A 26,620-nucleotide genomic window follows, 5' to 3' on the forward strand; every position below is an offset into this window, starting at 1 on the left:
TTTTAATTATTTTTGCCACTTAATAGAAAATAAAAGATATTATGGGTTCTGTGTGTCTGAGGACATTTCTTCTAGCTGTGGCGGAGGTGAACTCTAGAATTTCCACTCAATGAAGACTCACTACAGAGGGCTTTGCTCCAGAGTCCCTTGAACTCCCAGACTACGTGAGGTCTGCTAGTTGTGCATTGTGATAGTGCCCTGTACTTCTCTTTCATGTCGTTTATCATGAGTAAAATGTAGTAATTGTTTATGTCATCATGGCTTTAATAAACATCACTGCTGTTGGACGGTGTGCTTTGTGAGAACAAGGACAGCATCAACTTAGCTTGTGGTTGTGGCCATATCCACAGCACAGTGCTTGACACAGAAGGGGTTATAGAAAGCTACTTGTTGAATTATCACAGCACGTAAGAGGTGGATGAAATCTCAGAAATCATCTAGATAGGACAAGGGTGTCATTTCATGGATAAGCAATGAGACTACAGCAGCTGATCTTTGAGCACATAAATGGTCCAAGTGGGACAAGAGCTACCAGAGTCTACATTTCTAGACCTCCAGGCCAGGGCTCTCTGTGTTGGGTCAAGCTGAGGCTCCACCTGCCACCCCTTCTTCCACTTTCACGTGACCAAAAGTCAGGGTCCTGTGCATAACATGTGAACACAAGACAACTGATCAACACAAAGCTCAGTCATGCTTTGAAATCACCTTATGAAAAGTTAGAACATTATGAAAAGTTAGAACATTATGAAAAGTTAGAACATTCTAGCCAAATGAACAAAAAACATAGCATGCCTTCACAGTGTGTGTGTGTGTGTGTGTGTGTGTGTGTGTGTGTGACAACGCAGAAATGACTTTAATTTTTAAATGTTTGCACCTGAAGACTCTGGGGAAGTTATTTTCACATCAGTCTTGTGCATAAATGACATATGGCCCCTAACTAAGAAATATCCAATGCAATATCTTAAAATACAGAAGACTGTGACCCCCTGCCAAGCTGATAAAAAATAAGAAAAGAAATAGGCATGTTCTCATAAGTTAGATCAGAAAGGGAGGGGGGGTTATTTTAATAGAAAGAATGAAAATTTCCTTCTCTTTTCATCTACTTTCCTATAGACGTGACCCCTTTGTTTCTTGTTTATGCACAAAAAGTCAACTCACTACTTCCATGAAAAGCATCATTTCTAATTCTGGGGTCTGGGTCTTCTGTGCTCCCTCCCTCTGAATGAACAGAACTCCTCACTCAGGCAAAGAGGACAAGGATGGATTGTGGTTTGAAAGGAATACATAAAAAAGCCCATAAGGATCGTGATTTCCTCTGCTCAGAAAAAACTTCTACTAAACCCATCTTTTGCTCACATCCACAAGGTGCAGGTTTCCCCAGGGCAAAGCCTCACTGGCCAGCAGGGAAATGGTGCCAGGGAAAAGGAGAGCTCTGCTGCTCGCTGCTCCACTGCCCTTTCTAATCCTTTCCAGGAAAGCCCAGTGAATGGTGATATAGGTGTCCTACAGTGGAGGACCCCAGAGGTCCTGAGCCACTCCCTCTCTTCACCTGGTCTCCCTCAGCAGGGACTTCCCACAGTCACAGGTATGGCCAGGAGGCAGCAGTGGGAAGCTTCTCCTGGGAGTATGGCGTACCACCAGCTGTCCCACTTGGAGATTTCCCATCACGGTCTCTGCATCCTTCCCACTCTGAACCCCTCATCCCAGCATTGCAATTAGGCCATTGCATTTGCAAGGTAGATGTCTGTGGCTTGAAGATGACCAGGAGGGGACGTTCAAGACACTCCATTCCCCAGCTCCTTCCCACTCATACTTTTGTTATCCTTCTGCATGTCACCAGGCTTTTTATTTTCCTATTACTTACAAAATAACAAAGAAAATTTATTATAGAAAACTTTGCAATGGAAAACGCTTCTGCAAGATACACAATTCAAAACCACATTTTTTTTCTGCTGTGCACCAGCTCTGTGCAATTGGCACTTATTGGAGACAGCTTTCAAAGAAAATATGTTTGCGGTTCAAAGATAAGCAGGTTTTTAGTAAACTGTCAAAAGGACTTTTTTTTTCATCTTCTCCACTGCCAATGGAAAAACCCAAAAAGAAAGTGTAAGTAAGAAGAGGAAAGCATTCTCTCCAAATTATATTATATCTGTAGACCTGGTTTTCTGGAAATTCATCAATGGATAGGGTAATCGGGGCTAGGGTCCGCTCCCATCACTCCATCCTCACCTTGAGTTGGGTTTGACATCAGAATAATGAGGGCGAAACACTAAAATAACCCTGTTATAATTAAGACACAGGGTTTTTTCTCAACTGTTTTCATTTAATTATCAATTTCATATGAGCTTTACATAAAAAAAAACCTACGTTAATTCAAAGCACAAAATAAAAAAACAAAGATGCCATTTTAACAAGGCCTCTGTTCATATCAATTATTATAACTGTAAATTGCCAAAATGAAGAGATATCAGAGAGTAAAAAACAAAACCAAGAGAAGACTCATCTAGAACCCAAAGGCCATCCATAGAGAGGGACAAGCAAGAGAGAGGGCTGAACAATAAAGTCTTTCAGCCAATAAAGACGACCAGGCAGTTCTGGTTTCCATGGAGGGCGCTGTATTATAGGTTGTTTGCCCACACTACCCTTCCAAAAGCTGCAGTTTGCCTGTTGCCCCAATATAGCTCTTGTTAAGAATAAACTAATACCATGTTAGAGAACCTTCCGAAGGTGACTGCTGATGTCAAGGCCATAAACCCATGAGAAAAATGTCAACCTCTGGAAAGATTGTCAACCTCTGGAGAAATAAAGACAAATTTTTTTTTATAAAGACAAAATTTAATTGAAAAACAAAACCCTGATAATAAAGGAGGCATGACTTTCTTCTGATAACAAGTAATAATTATACCAGTGGAAAGTAAATTCTTCACTTTCAAAGCACATGAATGGTACAATGAAGCAAAGGCTCCAACCTAAATGGAAAGAAGAGGCAGACCCACCTTTTCTTTTCGATTTTGGGAACAGGGGGGCTAAGACTCAAAGCTACAAAGTTTAGGAAATTTTTACAAAAGCACTTTTTTTTCTGTAGGAAAAGACTCCCAGCTCCCTCTGAACTAATAGTACAGGGGCATCCTCAGCATTATTTCACTGTGAGCAGATGGTAGTCTGAAATTTTTTTGATAAAAACAATCCACTGGCAAGGGTTGCCAAGAGGTCAGTGGAACCCAGATTAACAATTGATCAGCTCTAATGGACTGTTGTAGCAATAAACCCAGAGCCTGTGCGCAGACCTGCTACCCCAGTGATAGCAATGGGGCTGGCATCCAAGCTGTTAAGACTTGCACTTAATGGCATCGAGGCTTCACAGCTTCAAAACCTTCATCTAAGAAGACGTGCATTCTTCCATGCACATCCATTTTCTCCAAGGCTTCTCTTTTATAGGTTCTCACAAAAGCACACATGGTTTACTCAGACCCAGAGAAGATTTCACCAAGGTCTGAGGTCCAGGCAGTAAATGACATTCCGTAATATTGACAGATTATTTCAACCTCTACTCTAGTTCAGACCACAACAGTATTCCCTGATGTTTCCCTTGTACTTAGAGAAAACAGATCACTGGAGGAGAAAAAACTGGGCTCCCCTTCTTTGTTCCCAAGAGAACAAAAACTGTAACAATCCAAAGACTCATTTTCTCAGTCTAGACATACACATACACACACACACACACACACACACACACAGAGAGAGGGGGGGGGGGAGGGTTAGAGATGTTAAAGCTGCATTTATGCCTACAGCACCACATTTGACAAGGGAATCATCTGTGCTACATAAGAATTCCACTGTAAAGCTTCAATAATAGGAAGTCAGAGCACTCTTGAAGGTAACACCAGCTTCCCAGGGACAAAAAAAGAGTGGCTCTAGGTTACTTGAGTTAAACCACAGAACATCTGTCCTTTACTAAAGGATAAATAATCCCTTCAAGTCATTAAATCATCCCCTCCCTTACCCACTCATGTGTTGTAGACAACTGATCTCAGAATAAAATTGACTGTATGAGCCATAAACACCACCAGATTTTCCAAAATAGTTCTGACTTCCAATAATTCTTCACTCTCCTATAAACTCACTTCTTCCTGTTGAACCAATGAATGCAAATGTTTAGTCCAGAAAAACCCAAGAACAAGGATATTCTCTTCCACAAGCACCATACAAGGAAACCAGGAAATTTAACATTTATGCATCATTATTATCTATTGCAGAGTCCATTTTCAAATCCTTGCTTTTGGTTCTAGATCCAGTTTAGAATCAAGCATTGCATTTTTCTTCGTCAAGTGTCTTTGTGTCCTTTAGTCTGGAACAGGTCCTCAATGTTTCTTTGTCTTTCTTGACCTTGGAATGTTTGAAGAGGAGTCCAGCCAGTTACTTTGTACAACATTCCTTCATCCAGATTTGTCTGATGTTTTATCCTGGTTAGATTCAGGTTACACATTCTGGGCAAGAATTCTACATATGGATGTTGTCCTAAAGCTCAACACACATCTGGAGGCACGTGTCGTCACTTTGTCTCCTCTATGGTGATACTAACTTTGATTACCTGTTTAATATGGTATCTGCCAGGTTTCTCCATGGTAAAGTTTCTATACTCCCATTTGTAATTAATAAGTAATTTGTGGGCAGAAACTTTGAAGCTCTCAATGTCCTGTTCTTCATCATACTCTTTCCTACTAGTTTTAGCATCCATTGAAGATTCTTGCCTGGAATTATTACGATAATCTTCTATCCACCACCCCGCCCCAATCTCTTCTATATTTATTAGTTGGCATTCTACTGTAAGAGCTTTTCCTTCTGTCATTTTTTTAAAGTAGGCTCCATGCCCAGTGTGGAGCCCAATGCAGGCCTTGACCTTACAATCCTGAGATCAAGACTTGAGCTGAGATCAAAAGTCGGACACTTAACCAACTGAGCCAGCCCGATGCCCCAAGCTTTCCCTTCTCTTTTCTGCATATATGTATCTATCATCTATTTGTACCTTATTCAAGTGGACTTGGGGATTCTTATTTTATTCAATGTTATAATCTCACTTGAGTTGAGCTTCAGTAATTTATAACCAGAATATTCCCCAGGAGAAGGAGATAGTTTCTACTGACAACACATTTAAAAGGTCCCTACAATCCTCATAGTTACAAAGTTGCTTCCTGATGCTTCCATTCAACCTCTGTGGCCCACTCTAAGAATTCCAAACCCTCTGAAGAGGAGGCACTTTGAAAATAAATGTGGCTAGTAAACAGCCTCTGGACCTTCCTACAGCCACCATGTACGTGTGGCTATAGGAAGCAAGGTACTTCTTGCTATATTCTAACTCCTCTGCCCCTTCCCTTGCAGCTCTGCCCTCTTCTGATGTTAATAGTCCTTGGCCCTTTTCCACCACCGCCCCCATCCCCACAACCTCTTTCGCTTGGCTAAAGTCCTGGTTCTATTTGTTCTGTATGTTGGTGTTATGCCTGAAAATGAACACCAAATGGCAGGCTTTATAGTTTCTCTTTCCCCTCCAGACCTATTCCTCGTCCTTCTACACCTAGCTCAATTTCAGAAGACTGAACTACATCAACCATGCCAGTAGTTGGATTCAGCCAACAGTGGGTCAGCAAGACATCAGAAGGCTAGACACTGTTATTGGAATATTATTCCCCCAAATTTCATCCTTCTAGCTCACCATGATAGACTACATATCTCTAACAAATACTCTTTCCACATAGCTATTCTCCTTTGGTTCTGGAAACCACTCCTCCTTCTTGCTACTCAGGCCAGGAATGTGGCTTGCCCTGTGGATAACATCATTGCATGTTAGTTTCTCTAACCACACCTTTGAAAATACTCCCTTTATTAGACTTGCCTCAATTACTCCATTTGAGTGTGCATTCTTTCACCCATAAGGCAAAAAATATAGATGGGGAGGGATGAGAAGAGGTTCACCATGGAAGGAAGACACCAAAGGCTATTTTGGTATCACTATTTTTTTTTCTGCTTGATTATTCATGTCTGCCTTTATCATTTCCAATAAATGAAAACACAGCAAAATAAACACTACTTCCTAATTGTGACCACATGCCACTAGAAGAGATACATTCTAGCAAAGCACAAACTTTAGGATTAAGATTCACTCCTGTTTACCTAGCAATGAGAAAATATCACAGAACTCAAAATGACAATACAGATAATATTTCCATCAAGAGGAAGAGGACTCAAGGAACTCAGGTATTATTCAATTCACTGTTGCCTTTTACTATGTTTTCTATATACATGGCAACATCAAAATCCTTCTCAGCCAAACACAGGCATAGCCATAGTTGGATATAAGATCTATTACAAGAAGTTTATTAAGCAGATGTTCAAATCCGACGTCAGTGAATGATTTAATTTTTAGATACAATTAATAGTCAATCCAAGATTACATCATCGCAGTTTTGCTTCCAATCACCTAAAATGTAGCCACGGAAGTGGGATTAACAAATATTCTGCTGTCTATCTTATCAATATACCATTAGGAGTTCTGGTGATTGTTGTTAGTTGACTGATTACAGCCTCCAGAACTGGAGAGGAGTTCATCAAAATCTGGTTTTGTGCATATGCATGAGTATGTGTTATCACTCACTATAACTATCCTGGTGGAAACTGGTTGAGGATCACCACCCTGCCCCATCGAGAAATAAGCACATTTATTTCGACTCTGTACCATCCTCCTGAAAGCCTTTTTCTCCCATCCACTGAAAGCAGGTGTTTCTGTTTCTCTTACCATTTCTTGTTTGGCAGCCAACACACAAAAAAGCTTAACTCAAACTATAATCAGTTACCTGCAAGTCTGCATCAAATTCATGTTTCAGATGTGCCTCTTCTGCAGCCTCCACAAGACGCTGAAAAGACAGAAGGCAAAATGAAGGATCAGAAATGTGGCCCAGACCTTATCCCAACAATATGAAAAGACTAATGTTTCCCCATTGCCCCAAAATGACAGATTATATCATGACATGTGCATTATGACCCGGAGCCTTTGCTCCCATGAAACTGAAAAGAGCAACATCAGCATAAAATCTGCTTTTTGTCTTCATCATTCAATCACAGTTTTTTCAGCACATATTTATTGTTACATGTGCATAAATGCACACAAGTTTTGCATTCATTTTCATTGCAATTTGTAACAATTCAAACACTGGCCCTGAAGGCCCAACGGATGCCAAAACCTACCCAGACTAGTGTGTTCCTTAGATACAGAAGGCTCTTGGTCAAGATTTATTAAATTGAGTCCAACTCTAAGTGGGCTAACTTTCTTTCCCTTTGGCTTGAGAAACACTACTTATTTTAATTCTCTCAGTCATTCAAAGCAACTCTTCTTGCATCCAGTTCTAGTATATAATTATGAGGTGACAATTATTTGAATTTATGGTACATCAATGCCATTTTGGCAGTCTGCATCCCAATAAGAAAATAACTGAAATTAAATCAATAGGCAGTACCCATAAATACACAACTCTTGTTATTCTTCTTAGCCAACTAAATTCAATCAATCCATATTCTTATAAAAGCAATTTCATGAAATTCCATTTAAAGGCAATTGGTCAACCTTCAAAATTATTTATACTTTAATTGGAATTTGCCAACATTAAATTGACAACATAGACTAGAGACTATTGCAGAAAACTCATTTATAAAATAATAGTTCACTGAAATTTCATCGGACTAAAAGCAAAATCTTCAGATCTAGGTACAAATTCAGCCGTTTCTATTTTTCTCCTGGTTACTCTTGTAGCCTAGGCTGTCTTTAACCTGTTTTTAATTGATATAATACAGACCTGAGTTTAATAGGCCATGTTTGAAACTTGGTGACATGGGTATTAATCTCTAAATGATTACAAATCAACAAACAAATGTTCCATGAATAATTATTAAATTGGATATGGAAATGAGGAGTTTGAAATATATGGGATAACATGAGGTACCAATAGAGACCACTAAGGCATCTCTTCCCATAGAACATACAAAGAACGAGGTAGGCCAGCCAGAGACATTGTTGCCCACAGACAGGAATCCAGGAGGGGTGGCAAATCTTCTTCCGGATGGTCAGGAAGGGATTTCCCCTTCTCTGGTCAATCAAAGAACAGACCCCAGGAGAATATTACAGGGCCAGAGCCAGAAGGCTCAGTTCTAATTCTAGGCTAGATGCAATCCACTTCATCTTTTAAGCTGAGCCCTTCTCCTCTCAGGCCTCGGTTTCTTCATCTGAAACCCCTGAAACAGTGACCCTAGTGTAGTGCTTCTCCAAGGGCAGAAGCAAGGGCAAGTAGCATCAGTTTCACCTGCAAGCATGTTAAAAATGCATGTTTTCACGCCCCATCCCAACTTAGAGAATCAGAAGCTCTAGGGGTGGGGCCGGCAATCTGCTTTAACAAGCCCTCTAGGGAATTTGGAAGCCGCTAAAATTTGAGAACCAGTGGCAAAAAACAGCACTCCTCCTAGAGCTGAACTCATCCCTGCTGCCTTGATTAATGATACCAACCAGCCCTTCAAGGTTTTTCAACTTTCATTTGTCTTTTTAAAATCCGTGTATTTTCACTATAAGACATTAAATGCTTTCTATAAGAGCAGCATAAAATGGAGAGGATGAGAAACAGAGAAAAAGAAAAATAAGGAGAGACACTATATGTAGATTGGATCCATTGGCCCCAAGCTTTTGCTAGGTCACAGTCTTCCTAGAATCATCCTAGATAATGAAGCTTGTCAGCCTCCGGGGATCACATGACCCAATCTGCAAATGCATCCAGGTGGACCCTGACAAATGAGTGACAGTGGTACAAGGAATCTATGTATTTGTGAGAGCTTGTTCTTTTAATTTTTGTAACAGATTTAGAATATCTATGCAAGTATCATGAAATCAGTTACATACTGAGATTTATAGAACGGTTATAAATAATTTGCATGTCTGGACACTTACATTATCAAAACAGTCATGCATTTTGATTATGTATTTATCTAAACACAAAAAAGTTGCTGTTTCATGGTGTCTAAGTACTCTGAGAACCCAGAGAAGAAATGTGGATGACATGTACAAATGATCAAAAGAACAAAATAAAATTTCATGATGACCAGGACAGATAATATTGAAAGAAGTGAACAACTGGAAATGAAGAAAACAATAAAGCAGTATAACAGCAACAAATAAGAGAACAAGATGGAAATAACAGGTAGTTGAAATATCACAAAATAATACAGCACAAAATATATTACATGTATCTAGAAAAATACATTTGCCTTTGCCTTTGTGTGTATATATGTATATCCATATCATAAATACCATATAACATTCATATATAACCTAACATGTAATGTATTTCAACCACTGCAATACATGTCATGGTATTAGGAGTTAGTTGGGGGCAGCCCCGGTGGCACAGTGGTTTAGCGCCGCCTGCAGCCTAGGGTGTGATCCTGGAGACCTGGGATCGAGTCCCGCATCAGGCTCCCTGAATGGAGCCTGCTTCTCTCTCTGCCGGTGTCTCTGCCTCTCCCCCTCTCTATGAATAAATAAATAAAATCTTAAAAAAAAAAAAAAAGGAGTTAGTTGGACAGTTAGGTAGTCAGGGCCAGGGTCCTCAATGAGAAAATATGGAGTCAGGACAGCTAAAATAAAACAGCAGTGACCTCCTCTTTTGCAGCTTAGAAAGGACCCCACTGACATTCTGCTTTGCAGCCTTTGCAAAATGTCCTAAAATAAGACAATTAACCACAAAAGCATATGTCAACATCACCGCAAGGAACAGTTAAGACATAAGCCCCCAGATGTCTTTTATAGACCATCATCAGCATGTGGACATTAACCTAACAGGTGACCAAAGCCCCAATTGCCATGATTCAGCACACCCTGATTGCTTGAGAAACTCTGCAAAAGAGCTCGTAAAACCCCCTAAACTTAGAAACTCTGAGGGCAACCCAATCAGGTCACCCTCGGCCCCTGCAAGCTTTGTACTCTTCCTCACTAAACTTCGCTTTGCTGCCCACCATGTCTTCATTTTTTTGAAGAGGCCTGACCCAGGACCTGAGCATTGAGAGGACACAGATCTTGTAACAGTGGGTCACAAGAAGGCAATATATTGGAAATAATTCAATACTATCCTACTAAGTACTAAGATCAGCCTGAGCACCGTTCTCTATGTGGAGCCGTGAGCGCGCTTCTAGCCAGTGTTTATGTTCATTCTCAAGTTAAATTTGCCACATGCTTTTTTTTTTTTTGAACTTAATTTAATTCATATATTTTTGGTTTCCATGAAGATATTTTCCCATCAAGCTCACTACAAAGCCTTAAGAAATAAGATTCAAAAGAAGATGATCCCCTGGCAGTGACACATAATAAGTATCTTATGTAAAGCAAGAAAGTATGTTGGAACAGGGCTCTTTGAAAGGATACACGCTCCATGCAGTGAACCATGAGGTTATCCCAATCTGCCCTGTAATGCTCCTGGAAGAGAGGCCTATGTTTTATGGCAAAATTCAGGGGAAGTCCCCAAGAACAAGCATATCTGTTGTGCACAATGCTACTGACAAACGGCACATCAAGAACTGTACACCTTTTGGAAAGAACAAAGGATAGTTGATCTTTCTTCTGAAATATTCTTATAAAGATACATCAGTTAAAAGAAATGTTATTTAAGAAGAATATCATGTGCCATAAATTTATCTAAAACAGAGTCCTGGGATCCCTGGGTGGCGCAGCGGTTTGGCGCCTGCCTTTGGCCCAGGGCGCGATCCTGGAGACCTGGGATCGAATCCCACGTCGGGCTCCCGGTGCATGGAGCCCGCTTCTCCCTCTGCCTGTGTCTCTGCCTCTCTCTCTCTCTCTCTCTGTGACTATCATAAATAAATTAAAAAAAATTAAAAAGAAAAAAAAACAGAGTCCTGAGGACAGAAGTTTCTACTGTTAATGAAATTAACAGAAATTGAATCACCATTTTAAAAAGTCAAGGCCATTCAACTTCCACCTCTGACGTTTGCCTGCAGAAAAGAGCAGCTCTCATGTCTCTTTCCTGAGCAAATACCTTTATCATCTAAATCGAATTAAGTATGTTTTAAAAATAAGTTTGATTACCACTTGCAGGTAAGGAAAATCAATTAAAATTTGCTAATATTTTAGTTATTATATAAGGAACCACTGAGCCCGAGGGAAACCATTACTCTATTATACCTATTGGAAAGGCAGTGTGCTTTTAATAATAATAAGTTAATTTTCTCTTGTATGAATTCCCCTTTTGGATCCGCAGATGGGATTATAGAATTGTGAATGTGGTTTTTAATTAAAACTGAACACTGGAAATAAAAATTGCTTTGAAGACTAGTATTCAAAACTGAGCTCTGAGGCAAGGGAAACAGCAGTGTTGTCCACGGATCCTCCCCACTTTAATGCCAAAGCAATCCCTCACTCAACAAAAATGATAACAATATACTGGAATATACATGCTGGCCTTGGAACAAAGCATCTACAAGCCAAAAAGTTGTAATTCATGAGTTGATGTATGTTTCGGCGACATTTTATATTTCTAAATAACTCTTCTCTTTTAGTGAAATAAATACAAACAAAAGCTATCTTTATAAATAAGAAATGCTAGAAGCCATGAACCATGGACTATTTATAGCCATGGTGAAGGCAAAACTGCCAAGGGGAATAGTGGGATATTAAAGCATTTCATTTAAAATCACATCTTATTTCTTGTTACAACGACCCCACATATAATCAGTACGATGCTACAGAATGAAGTCTCCCATCTCCTCCCCCAAAACACTTAAATCAAGACTATATAGCTCAAGACATCACAGAGGTCAAGCTATTTCCGTCATGGTTCAGGAGGGGGAAAACAGGACACCAAGTCACAGTAAAAATTGGATCACAAAAAGAAAATGATTTCATTTGTTCTACTTGTATTTTATTTTATTATTATTATCATTTTTTTATTGCTGGTCATCTTGGCTTAACGAGAGAAAAGATAGAACAGTGCAGTGGGGGGTGGGGGGAACAGAAAATGTGATATACAACAAAGTAACCTACTACTAGACTCCCACTGATTCTATCAGAATGAACAAATTATGTACAAATGAAAAAACGTTTTTTAATAAGAAAAGAGGAAGGCGGGGGAGGGAGCAATTATAGATGAAAATCCTTAAAGCAAAACAGAAATATAGAAACCATATGGAGTAGCAAAGAAAAACGTTATTTTTATTTCTCATGTTAAAACTAAAAAGCTTTGGCTTGTAAATGCTGTTATAATGGGATATTGGAATTTAACAAAGATTTCAAAGCACTTAATACATTTTGTGGCTTTCATTTAACATTTTGCAACAACACATTTAATAATCAGACCAGTGTTTTTATTGCTTTTTTTTTTTTCTGGAATGAACACATAATTCTTTCTCAAAAAAAAAAAAAATAGAGTTAAAGTCAACTGAGGGGTTTCTAAGGAAAATCTATAACCATTAATATGGCTTTGGGCTGTGCCAAGGGTTCGCTTGGACCTAAGGATTGAATTGTGGAGACTACCAGAGTTAGAGACCATGTGAGTCTTCCTTCAAATCCAACAAGCACTAAACTTAGTGTTAGAAGAACAAACAGAACCATCAAGAAGACATGATAATTCCAGGGACAATCATACCAAGTGTGGCACGGTTCATCTTTTCCTTATACTAGAGTCAGCCACTTTTGCTTTAAGGGCCACAGTTTAATGAAGTTACTCCTTTTGCCCATCAGTGTGTTCCTAGCACCATATCATGTGGCAGGGCTTAAACTCAACAGGTTGACCATCTACATCTGTGAGGACAGAGAAGACCCTGGTCCTTTCTGCATCACAGATTTCAAACTCAATTGATCCCAGGAATAAAATGAAAAATCTCTATCCTCATTAAAATGCTGTCAGCAAATGAAAGATATCTCTGGGAATCTGGACAAAATGAGATTGATTTGTTCCCAGAGCTCATTTCAAACACCCTTTCTTGAATAAAGGGTCAGAAAACAACAGTTTAAGAACCATTAAGTTGGGGAGGGGGTGAGTGAAAAAAAAAGAGTAAATGTTCAAATTTACATTTTCATTCCTTCTGGCCTGGAAATCCCTTCGCTTTTGCTCTCAAGATGGAATTTTTACTACTCTGTAACAGCGCAGATTCACCTTTGCTACTTTTGTAGCTGGACTAGTCAGATCACTATTTCCTAAAGTGCTGGGCTCATAGCACCAGTGAGCCATGAAACAACACAAGGCGCTTTAAAGAAGGGTGCGGCCACACACAAGGAAAACAGGATTTCAGTACAAAGGGACAAGTGACAAAGAATGCTGCCAGAGGGCTAGGAAGCTTCCCGGAGGAAGTAACATCAGAGCTGTGCTCTAAAGGAGAACAGGAGGCTCTTCCAGAACAAAGAAAGGTGCTGAATCAGGGTTCCAGCCGATGGGAACATTGCAAACAAAGTTCTAGAAGCAAGAAAATGTGTTAAGAAACAACCAGATCTCAGGGCAAAAGTACACAACCTGGAAGGATGGACACAAGTAAACAAGAACTCTTTCCATCCCACCGTAGAAGGCTGAATCCAAAGTCATACCTGAGAGCCTCCTAATATTTGGTAATCCTTATTGATACAAATGTTTTTGCTTTTCAATTCCAATAGAAATGACACATATAAATCACCAACTATCAAGATGATCGTTTCTTTAGAGAAAAACAACTTTTAAGGAGCCTTCATTATTTCTTTGTTCCTGTAGAAGAAATAAGCTTTGTTGCACACGAATGAATATTTTGTATAAAATGACCTTCTGCCTGAAAGCTGTGAAGATTGCTTCTGCTTTAAAAACGGCAAACATTTCAAAGTGGATTATAAAAGCTAATCTATAAAGTTTCCAGAGAAAGCAGGTGACGGAACAAAACAGCACATGCATTCAGCATGTACCTGGTGCTTTCTCTTCCTTTCCTCCACTCCTCCCCCTCCACCCCTTCCTGGCTCCTTCGGATTACATAAACCCACACCAGACTTTTAGAAGACAAAATAAGCCCAGAGCTCACATCAGAAGACAGGATCACAATCAATCACAAACTATCTTTGTTTCTACAATAGATACCTGTTATCAATTTGCAACTGATTAAATTAATGCCTGTTATCAACATGAATGGCCAATCTCCAATGCAAAGCCACCACATTCTTCAGTGAAGGCTGCATTTGCCCAAGCGCAACTTGTGCAAAGCTACTGCAGATAAGAACCACCAAACTTTGCTCGAGGGGCTGCCCAAGGGCCATGGCCACAGGGAGGAATTAGGAAGAGAAGGCAAGTAATTCTTCCAAAAATGATCTGGCATTTTATGGAACGGCCTTCCACTGATGGAGCCTTCTAGGGAATGGCTTAGCTGAATATCAAAATCAAGTCTACTTAACCATAAACCTTGAAAAGTTCCCCCCAGGACTCTTCAGTTGAGGGATAACTGGGCTATTTCCTTTGTGGGCAATGGAACTGTCATTAATTTCCTGAGGGGGGCAGTTCAGGAGAAACGGGATTGTGAACAAGCTGTTGGCACCAGTGAGAAAATCTGTCCTCCAGAGTTTCTATTCGGAGTAGTTCACTTCTGTTCAACTTGGTTTAATAAGTATTTGATGGGAACCCATTAAGTAACCAGAATGGCACCAAGAACTGAGAGGGACACCAAGTTCAGGACGCCATGACTTAGTCCTGACCCACGAGAAACTTTTGGTCCTGTAGAATGAGAACAGGTCTCAGAGCCCAAGGACAAGGGTTTGAATCCAGATCACCCTACTCACTAGCTGCCTGACCTGGGAAAATCTTAACTGCTCTGAGTCTCGGTTTTCTTATCTGAGGCACCGAAATAATACCATCTTTGCTCTCTACTTCAACGTGTGAATTTGATGAGAATGTAGTCACAAAACATTTCCTAAAGGATTCCGCACAAGTGCAAGAAATTATTGTGATGGGGCAGGGGAAGAGACAAGATGTTCAGGCATAACACAGCTTGATTGTAACAAGGAAGGCTCACAGAGTCGATGCCTCCCACGGTTGGCGCTCAGATGGGGAGAACTTGGAACAACTCTTCAAGTTCACAGTTACATGGAGGTTATGTGAACGTTAATTCTGCTGCCAAGGAAAGGACTCCAAACTTTGTGTTCACAAACACAAGGCTGTGCACCTGCTCCTTGAGGACTGGTTTTCAGAAGCCACCAGTCTTTTCCAGCTTCAGCAGCACAATCCGTGATCAGTGAGGCTGAAAATGGAATGAGGCCAGGGACTTTATTGAAAGGTTTGACTGATGTCCTCAGAATGGCACAAACACAGAAATTAAGCTGTTTGCCAAAGTAACCTCCTTCGCCAGGTGGCACCTGATACATGGAATAGGCCAGCAAGCATGGTAGGCAGCTAGCTCCTGGCCCCTGGGCTCTGACGATGGCCAGGGGAGGAAAATTCTCTTTCTCCTTAAAAGTGGAAAATCACAGAACAGTTTCCATGTCCATTCAGACTTTACCATCTCAAGATGGACTTTTACATAAATTTTATTCATGAAAATGAATCAATCATTCTCTTTTTATTCTGTCCTTCTATCCACCCAACCAACTGTTTACCAGGCAACTTCAGGAGGGGGTCAGGAGGCAACATATTTTGGACCAGAGAGCAGGATCTGGAGTCAGACAACCTGACTCTGAAATCTGGCTCTAGGTATTTCATGAGAGTACTCTGGACAAAAGTTCTGGTACACAGTAAATGTCCATTCATGTTAGCTCTTATCTTTGCTGATGATGGTGCCAATGGCAACAATGATGATGATGAAGCATATCAGAAGAATTATGCCAGGGCTTGAGCCATGAAGACAACTGGCATATCTGTCATCTAGGTAGGAGGAGAAGCCAGTAATCAGACAGTGTGCTGTGGGCTGTCATAGGAAGACCACACAGGTGACAAGAGCAAACAGCTATTGAGTTTCACACCTCCTGTCCCCATGTGTGAAGCTCCTCTAAGTGTTCAAGTCAATTAATCCAGCTATTCCTTACAACCATCCCACAAAAGAAAGCACAGATATTATCCTAACTCTACATGTGGGGAAAACAAAGGCATAGAAAGAGTAAAGTGTAATGAAACCTCAAAGCAGGGAGCAGACAACCCTACCAGGGTACAGGAAACCATAGGGAAGGTTTCATAAATGATGCGACCATGAGCTTGGGTTAAAAGATGAATGTGAGTTAGCCACACGGCCAAGAGAAAGGATAGGGAGGAATCAACAAAGGCTCAAAGGTAGGAGCCCATGTGTCTGGCAGAGCTGCAGGTGTTCTGGAATGGGGCAGATAAAGATAAGGAGGGTGCCAAAAGGCAGGCAGGTAGGATTCAGGTAAGCATGGGCAATGAGCTAGGCAAAGGAATCCTGTGTCCTGTGCACCACAGGGGCAGGGTGCTGAAGAGGTCTGACTGGGCAGCAGAGTGATGTGATCACTTCTGGACATTAAGTCATCTTTATATTAATCTGGAAGCAGTGTTGAAAAAATAAAGTAGAAGGGAATAAATCTGAAACAAGGAAAGACTGATGCAGGGAAACTGCTCAATTTAATGCCACTGACTGCACAAATATCTCGACCCATCAGCAAGTCGTATGTATGCCTCATCTTTACCATCATGATTCATCATCTTCCTGCAGAACCTACTCAAAGCCACAAAGTTGAAGTCCCTAGAGACCCAGCCTCCTAACAGGACCCCAGCTTCTGCTCCAAGCCCTACCATCCACACAGATGGTAGGGCTTGGAGAATAATTTTGATGTCATCCCTCCTCTATTGACTTCCATCACTCATGACCCTCCGAAGACTTCCCATCACTCATGACCATGACTCAGAGGCTCTTAATGATCTGGCCCTATACCCTGAGTGGCCCCCTCTTGCCCTGGTCCTAGACTCCCAGCCACCTTTCTGGCCCTAAGCCACCACACACTCACCTCTGCCACCTTTCCTGTTTTCATAGGTAAGGATGTTCTCCTAGATCCTCAGATGTTTGCCCCCTCTTCCTCATCATTCATTCTGCAGCTCCAAAGACCCCTCCTCAGAGATACCGTCATCATCCCACCTCCTACAAAATGGTGACCTGCTTTGTTCTTAAAACAGCACTGGGCACATGGCCAGCAGTCAAAATACAGCCACTGCACAAATTAAAGACAATTATTCACCCTACTATATGCCAGGCACTGTGTTTGACTGGGAATATAGAATTTATAAGATGCATCTCCTTCTTTTGAGGACATTACAGTCTAGGGAAGGAGACAGAGAAATAGGCAACCACACTCAACATGATAAAGTCTCGACAAGAAAAAAGCCCACTGAGGGATCAGCTAGACCAGATTTAAGGGATACAAGGTGGCTTCTCTTCTATGTGGAGACCTGAAGGACTAAGCCCAGACAACAGGAAGGTCCTTCCAAGATGAGAAAACTGCATGTACGAAGACCCTAAGGCAAAAGAGAACATGATCTGTTCAGGCCATTGCAAGGAGTTCAGTATATGGGCACACCCAGAGGTGGGATTGCATGGAGGGAGATAGCAGAAAAGGAAGGTGGAGGGTTAAAAGCAACTAAATATTATTGAAGTTATCTAGATTTTTAACATTTTTTCAGAGAGTGATCCAAGGCAATAGTGAGAAAGACTGTAGAGAAAAGACATGTTAAAGCAAATCTGCAAAATTCAGAGACCAACAGGATAGAGAGAAAGAAATGGACAGAGTAATAGTAACTAGCTGGGTACCATTAACCATTATCTAGTGCCACAAAGGCATAGTCAGAGAGGGAGTTGGAACTCAGGAGGAACATAAGAGGAAAGAAGGGTGGTGGGTGTTGTAAAAGTTCACAGTAACACCAAAGAATGTAATGATAGAAAATCTGTTGATTCAGGGTATGTGTTAGATGGTCCCTGCTGGTTCTCAATATCACCTAAGCTACCCCTTCTATGGCAGTGTCCAGAAGCCTAAAAACCACATGTTCTAGAATCGCTTACCAGCAGGGCTTCAGATTGGATCCTGGAGAGACCAGCGAGGCAAAGACAGGAGATACCAATATTCTCCAACTGAAGCCACGGGCAAGTGTGTGGGCATCAGCCCATGGCACTTATCTTTTGCTGGTGTCACCCAGATGCCTTCTTGAGAACTACCCACTGAGTCTACAGAGGCTAAGGCCATTGGGGGTGGTTCCCTGTGACCGTGGCACTTCCTGAATCTATACACACTTAGCCACTTCCCTGAACCTCATGCCCCCATTTCTTCCATTTATCAAGTGAGCTTTTAATTACCTGTATTAATCCTTGCCTACTTGGAATACATAAAAGCTTTTTGGCTTTTCTGACCAAACTTGACTGAGTGCACTACAGGGTGACTGTGTAAGAACCATTTCAAAGCAGAGGAAGGGGCAGGGGCCAATGTACAGAAAAGTTAGAGGAGGGACTGGAGTTTGGGAGAATAAATCCAGACTCCTGTATCAAATTACTAGGAAGGAAAGAAGGGAGGAAGGAAGGGAGGGAGGGAGGGAGGGAGGGAGGGAGGAAGGGAGGGAATGGGGGGGGGAAGGATGGTGGGAGGGAAGGAGGAGAGATTTGGGCCATAGCAGGAAGGGAATGCAGGGTGAAGGAAGGCTTTAGGATGAAAACATGCTTATTAGTAATAAAAAGAAATAAGAACTGTCCTGGGAAGCTCTCTGAAGACCCAACTCAGGGTAGCTCTAGGATCCTTTCCAGGGACCAGCCATTGGGCTCAGGCCTCCAATTCAAAGATCCTTAAACTTAGACTTTTCACTTTACCTCCTAAGGAGATGACAAGTGGAGTCACAGAAAAACCACTGCTCTGGAAGGCGAAGCTGTTTCTGCACCATTCCCTTCCTGGACCACACGGTCTAAGGTACAACTTTTTTTTTTTACTGTATCTTTTATTTTCTTGGGAAAAGCTCAACTATACTATATAGGTACTCTTTGTTAAAAAGCAGTAACTTGTTTAATATAAATATTTAAAATAAACAATTTGAACTATGCTTTGCCATTTCTTCACTTCATAACATACTGGGAGCCTTGGGGGGAAAAAGAATCCGAATAGTTTGGGTCATTTGTGACTTTTGAAGGACCTTGAGAAATAGGGCCAAGCTGGCTTTTACTCCTCCTCTACGGTAAAGTAAACCACATGTACTTATGTGTGAAGTTTATTCCAAATGAAATCAAGAATGAATAATGAAAAATAAGACGAATCCCATGATCCTAGTCTCTAAACATTTTACACAAGCCCACTGCCCTGCATCAATGTCCTCAGGAAAGGCCCTCCTCCCACAATGCAGAAATAAAATCCTGACGCCGATACTCTTAACTTTTTTTTTTTTCAATACTCTGAACCTTGACCAATACTTTCAAGAAGATGACAGCTCCAACTCAACACATGGGGTGTGGCAAGAGACCCAGCCCCAGTGGCATGACACTATGTGCGTTGGGAACTGAACAAACCAAGGCGTAGGTTCAGCACAAAGTGTATATATCTTAAGCTCATTTTCTGTTATTTTTTCCCTTCTAATTCTCATATGTTTCTTTGTATTCAAGAAATGACATTTTTACCCTCTGGAACCAAACTTCACATTTTTAAATTTCCAAGGATGAGATGCTAGCTTAAAAGATAAGCTGGCTCTCCCCTTTTTAATGCCCAGGTAATGAACTGAAATTACACATAAGGTTTGAATTTTTATGGGAAGTTAGTCTTATGCTTTATTCTCTACAATTCTGTCAACCCTTAATTTTAACTTTATTTCAAAATGGCAATAAAACAAGCAGATATAAGAACACATGGTAGGGGTGCAAGATTGGAGGATTTTATTTTCATGAAGAAAAGACAGAGTCCCTGAAGGCCTAAGTCCATTTTACATAAAAGTAAATTAGGACCAAAACCTCAAATCCCCTCGATGTTTCTGCAATGCCTCATTTGTAAACCATGCTTGCTCTTGACATTCATCATGCTTTGCTCATGCACACAGCCCTCCTCAGCCCCTCATACCCCACGGCTCAGACTCTTGTAATTCTTACAATGCTCTTACAGGACCAAACAGAATGGAGTCTTCAGCACAAAGCATTGAGCATGCCGACACTCCTTGTTCAGCTTTCTGCTGCCTGCTCTCCTTCTTTTACTGTGAAAGAGACACAGAGAGACCTACAAAGTTTGACCAAACCAAATTTCCACTTTGTGAATCAAAAGGAGTTAGGATCAGCAGTTCTACATAGTTTAAGCAAATTCACAAAATATATTTGAGCTTCAGTGGTTTTTAATTCCCCATTGATATTCAGAAGGAGTGAAATGACTTTGAGCAAATCAAGCAATCCTAGGGAGATGCTAAAGGGAATGGACATGATCAAGGTTCTTCTCTGTGCCAAAATTTACAAATGTTTGTCTATTTAAGCTTTCCTATTAGCCCTCAGAGAGCGATGACCTCCCCATTGCACCAATTAGAAACGGTCTCAGAGGGATGAAGAGACTACCCCATGGAACCATGGACAGGGGCAGCTATCTCAACTGGTCCCTCAGCAAAGACATTTAAATTTAATAAGCAAATAAACTGAGGCCAGGATGTCTTGACTGGACCTTGACTTTCATGAGCATTTTGCTTTAAAACCAGGTATAAATAGAGGAGCAAAGAGCTAGAACAGAGGAAATTACACATTCTCCTATGTTGTGCATTATATCAGAAAGCATGCCTGTCATCTATCTGACCAGAGAAGAGCAGACTAACTTTGGTCACAACTTTCTTCCTCATCCAAAAACATGGATGAAAATCTAGCTTGGAAGAAGCAAAGAAGATAATCTGAAGGCTTATGATTGTTTAATATCTCTCAGTGCTGAGTGGTCCTCCCTTTTGGGCCTGGAAACCACTCAAAGAACTTCCTGTCTCCATCTCTACAGTGACAGAAGGTTGGCACAAGAGCGAAGACCAAATGTTTAGTTTTTGATGCACTGGGAGAGGCAGAAGCCGTAGGTAGCAGCTCCCCACCAGCACTCGTTAGGTCAAAACCAGCTCTCTCTCCATGGGTGAGCCAAGCAGAATTGGCTCAGTAGCAGCCATCATGCCAGCAGGGACCGGCTGCAGGAGGCAGGAGGTGTAGTGCTCACACTGCACTGCTCAGGGCCTCGTCAGCGGCATCTCAGTGAATCAACACCTTTTAAGGGGCTTATGTCAGAAGAGACACAGATAGCAAACAAGGGAACAAAAGTGTTAGGATCCTAGGATGCCTGGGTGGCTCAGCGGTTGAGCATCTGCCTTCAGCTCAGGGCGTGATCCTGGGGTGCTGGGATCGAGGCCCACATCGGGCTCCCTGGACAGAGCCTGCCTCTCCCTCTGCTTATGTCTCTGCCTCTCTCTGTGTCTCTCATGAATAAAGAGATAAAAATCTTTAAAAAAAAAGTGTTAGGTTGTATCAGGTGAGGATAAGTATCCTAAAGATTATAAGACAAGGCAATGCAGTAGGGGGTGACAGCAGTACAAATGTCTGGGGTGGTCAGGAAAGGAATCTCTACAAAATTGATACCTGAATAACAAGAAGGAGCCCAAAGGATATGTGAAGGAAGAACTTTCCAGGAAGAAGAACAGCAGCACAGCAAGTGCAAAGGCTCTGAGGTGCTGGTTGCTAAAACCAAAAATAGGTCCAAGAGACCACATCTAAAACTGTTGGGGCCAGGTATGCTATGCTAGTTCAGTTTATTTGGATTTTTGAAAGAAAATGACACATATTTATTATCCATATTTATCATAAGTCTTCAGTGAGACCTGGGGCAGCACCTCATTATCAAATATTAATATTTCTTAAGACATGATTATTCACATTAAATAGAACAAATAAATATTAAATATATCCATTTGTCAGTTCAGATCAAGCTTCTCCATCAAATGAGTTATGAAAAATTCTCAATTTTCAGACTTTCTGGGTTTCAAAATTGCAGTATGAGATTGTGAACCTACTCAGACTTAAAAAATAAAATTAAGTTGATATGAGTCTCAGTTTTATGTTGTTAGTCATGAAGTTTTCTGAGCCCTTTGGCTTAGCTATCACTTGTGCCAGAAAATCACAACATTAAATGAGTAAGGACAGATCAAATAAATGACAATGGGAAGAGAAGTCTTACTGCTGTGATGAAAATGCCCAGACAATGTGATGTGTGTCAATTACCACATTATGATACAAGCACAACTTGGCAAATCTACTAAAGTCACTGAATCACACACTTAAAATGGGCGAATCATACTGGATGTCAATTATACCCCAATAAAATTGTTAGAAAAAAAATATCAATGGGAGAAACTCAGAAATGTGAACTAATGCACTATTGTGCAAATGTAAAAACCCCCTAACATATTACGTGATTGCATTTTCTCAGATTAAACATGTTCCCAGTAATGTAAAATGATAGTTACTTTGGGAAACAATCTGGCAGTTCTCCAGAAAGGTTAAACACACACTTGCCATATGACCCAGTAAATTCCCTCCTATGTACACACTCTAGAAATGTAAAATACTATATCCACACAAAAACTTATACACAAATGTTCATAGCTTTGCTCTTCATTAATAGCCAAAAATGTGGGCAGCCCACGTGGCTCAGCGGTTTAGTGCCGCCTTCAGCCCAGGGCCTGAGCCTGATCCTGGAGACCCAGGTTCGAGTCCCACATTGGGCTCCCTGCATGGAGCCTGCTTCTCCCTCTGCCTGTGCCTCTGTCTGTCTGTCTCTCACTCTCTCATTAATAAATAAATAAAATCTTTAAAAAAAATACCCAAAAATGTGGAAACAAGCCAAATGTTCATCGAGCAATGAATGGATAACTGTGGTATATCCCTGTGATGAATATTATTTAGCAATAAAAACGGATGAAATACTGATTCATGCCACTACACAGATAAACCTTGGAAACATGCTAAGTAAAATAAAGCGAGTCAGTCACAAAAGACTGCATATTGTATGCATAAAGATATTGGGTTTCTTTAAAGGGGATGAAAATGTTCTAAAACTGATAGTGGTGATGGTTGTACAACTGTAAATAGGCTACAGTCAATGGAATCGTACACTTCATAAGTGGGTAAACTCTATGGAATGTGAATTATATTTCAATAAAACTGTCAAACCCCCACAAAAAGGTGTTTTTCGTATACTAGGGTGGAATTAAATATGTATTGTCGTCTGATATTCTTCAAAGCATGCGAAGACGACTCCTTGGTACTTGCCCCGTTAGCGAGTACAACCTGCCGATCACCACCGAGAGAGAGAAAGTTCTCATCCTGGGCCAGTCTGTGGAGAGATCTAATCTCCTTTAATATTTTTTTTAATTTTTATTTATTTATGATAGAGAGAGAGAGAGAGAGAGAGAGAGAGGCGCAGAGACATAGGCAGAGGGAGAAGCAGGCTCCATGCATCGGGAGCCCGATGTGGGATTCGATCCTGGGTCTCCAGGATCGCGCCCTTGGCCAAAGGCAGGCGCCAAACCGCTGCGCCACCCAGGGATCCCTCTAATCTCCTTTAAAGATTCACTTACTTATTTACTAGGTTCTTAATTCGGATCTTTTATGTGTCTTTGGCACAACAACCCATTTCAGATGAACTAGCTAAATTACTATCACTTGCAATAAATGTGACAAGAGACACTAAATAAATATTACGCAGATAAAAGTAACTTAAATATATTAAAATGATCCTTAGAAGTGTGCTATATTTTGAACATTCAACCACTGTAGTCTAAGAATTACAGCTTCATGGCATCTAGCTCAATTCTAAGGTCGATCCGGAGCTAATATACAAATAGCGCTAATTAAAAATTTTCTCACTTCTTGGGAAAGAAAACACCAAATGGAGGAAGAGATCATAGGTTAGCAATAACATTTTGGAAGGCTTATAATAACTTATTACTGTTTATTTATATCCCACCTCATTCCAAAAAGATTTCCCTATTGTTTGTGTGCTCCATTAAGGGGGGGGGGGGAGGCCTCTATTATTAAATTAATTAAGAACAGCTCATCTTAAGGGACATGAAACCATCAACAAATATTTGCTTATTTATTTATTTATTTATTTAGTCAACAAATATTTTTTAATTTTTTTTTATAAATTAATTTTTATTGGTGTTCAATTTACCAACATACAGAATAACACCCAGTGCTCATCCCGTCAAGTGTCCCCTCCGTGCCCATCACCCATTCACCCCCACCCCCCGCCCTCCTCCCCTTCCACCACCCCTAGTTCATTTCCCAGAGTTAGAAGTCTTTATGTTCTGTGTCCCTTTCTGATATCTCCCACACATTTCTTCTCCCTTCCCTTATCAACAAATATTTATTAAGCGACTACTACATACAAAGAACCAGACAGTGGCCGGGCACTGAAGGGAGCTAAAAAAAGTATGTGTGACAGTCTCTGCATCCCAGGAATTTATCGTCATAGCTGGCAACGATAAATAATTACCCCTGATGCTATCTGCAGATCTCAAATTCAAGAGGTGGAAGAATTGAGGGCAGGAGTGTCGAATCCCACGACTGAGGCCAGGAAGGCAGAGCTGATGGATTTTGATCTCACGTTACAAGATGTTTAGGACATACACAGGTTCAGAGAAAAGAAGACAGATGGGCTTCAGGAACAGAGGGCATGCTGGTCTGGGGCAGAGAGCTGGAGAGAGCAGGGCAGAAAGCAGAGCAGGGGCCAGTGTGGGGGCAATACCTAGGCCCTCGGTGTAAGGACTGAACTTCATCCTACGTGAGTTCAGAGAGGTGCTGGAGGAGAAGTACCCCAGGACAGTGAGAGGCCAGGGTGCCCTGGCCATGGTGGCTGGATAAGGTGAAGGAGATTCAGAGGAAAGCACAGGCCCTTGGCCTGTCCCACAGCACCTGAGGTGGTGTGTGCAACCCTGAACAACACGCAGATGGCTCCCCAGCACAGCTGTGGCTCTCTGTGACACCCACCAACAGACTGAATTTATTCCTATTCTAAACTGCTTTTTTAAAAAAAAAAAAAAAAAGTTTGTGTCATGAAATTATATTAGAGGGTTGTTGTTTTTTGTTTTTAAAGAACAATGCTCCAGGACACCTGGGTGGCTCAGTGGTTGAGCATCTGCCTTTGGCTCAGGGAGTGATCCCGGGGTCCTGGGATGGATCCCCTATCAGGCTCCTTGCAGGGAGCCTGCTTCTCCCTCTGCCTATGTCTCTGCCTCTCTGTGTGTCTCTCATGAATAAATAAATGAATAAATAATTTTTAAAAAAAATTTTAAAAATAAGAAAGGAAGAAAAGAAAAGAAAAGAAGAAAAAGAAAAGAAAAGAAAAAGAAAAGAAAGAAAGAAGAAAGAAAGAAAGAAAGAAAGAAAGAAAGAAAGAAAGAAAGAACAAATGAATAATGTTCCTTCATAAAGTCTCAGGCCTGGGTGGAGGAAAAAGACAACACTTTCAGTGAACTAGGATAGACCTGAGACACTGATATTATGGATATACTATCTGTGATTATTTCTATAATGTTGATCTAGCTGTCACTATTTGGGGAGAATGGAAGCAGGATGAGTAACATAGCAAGTAAGCTTATATAAAGGGAACCACACCCCCAGATATTAGCTTGCTTCAGGACACATACACTAATGATTAAACTGATGATACGATACAAGCTGGTTACATGCTGAAAATTAAGGTTTACACAAACCAGAAGAGACCAGTGACTTTCCTGGGTTCTGTCTGTCTCCCCCTCTCTCCTGTTCCCTGACTCTCAAAAGAAGTTAACTTCAACCATTATCTATTAAGTAAAGACCAATAAGACACCGTCCTATCTCTTGAAGAATGCGATTGCACAAAATTGTAAAGGAAATAAGTATCTAACCAAATAACTACTATTGGATAGGATGAATGTTACAGGTAACATTCATACATGGTGACTTTATAAACATTAAAATAATAATAACTGTTAATAAAATAAGTTAAGACAAGAATACCAAGTCTTACAAAGTCAAGGACATGGAAAGAGGGAAACAGTGTTATAAAGCCCCAAAAGGCCAGAGGGAATATAACCCAGAACAGTCTGGGAAGACATGATGCTGAAGTAAGATCCTGGCCCTGGCAAGATAAGTTTATGCAAAAAGGCAAGCTGGCATGGTTTAAAAAGGAACTAAGAGAGGGATGCCTGGGTGGCTCAGCAGTTAAGCATCTGCCTTTGGCTCAGGGCATGATCCCGGAGTCCCCAGATGGAGTCCCACATCAGGCTCCTGCATGGAGCCTGCTTCTCCCTCTGCCTGTGTCTCTGCCTCTCTCTTTGTCTCTCATGAATAAATGAATAAAATCTTTAAAAAGGTGGAGGGAACTAAGAGACTAGAAGGAGCTCTTCCAGGTACTGAGTTAGTGGGTAAGGGATAGGGTCAGGGCTCTCTTGCCCTAATCCCCTGGGATGATGTTTTTAGGTACACTGCGGGATAGCATTTCCCATGATGCCTGCACTCCCTTTGTACCAGGAACTTGGATAGCTACGTCTAGTGATCAGGTTAGGGGTAGTCAGAACTACACACTGCAGCTCCTGTCTTTATAGATGGCAGCTGTCAGGAAGGCCAC

General features: G+C 41.1%; 1 protein-coding gene across 1 annotated transcript in view; it reads right to left on the reverse strand.

The window, feature by feature from the left end:
- The window catches only part of CACNA2D3 (calcium voltage-gated channel auxiliary subunit alpha2delta 3), an 842,189-nt gene that overhangs the window by 587,292 nt on the left and 228,277 nt on the right, over nucleotides 1–26,620 (reverse strand). The window contains exon 4 of the mRNA XM_055342619.1: nucleotides 6,849–6,908. Within this exon, the coding sequence (XP_055198594.1) occupies nucleotides 6,849–6,908 (60 nt within the window). The remainder of the gene's footprint in view (nucleotides 1–6,848; nucleotides 6,909–26,620) is intronic.

Source organism: Nyctereutes procyonoides, unplaced genomic scaffold (assembly GCF_905146905.1).
Source record: "Nyctereutes procyonoides isolate TBG_1078 unplaced genomic scaffold, NYPRO_anot_genome, whole genome shotgun sequence".
Classification (NCBI taxonomy): domain Eukaryota; kingdom Metazoa; phylum Chordata; class Mammalia; order Carnivora; family Canidae; genus Nyctereutes; species Nyctereutes procyonoides.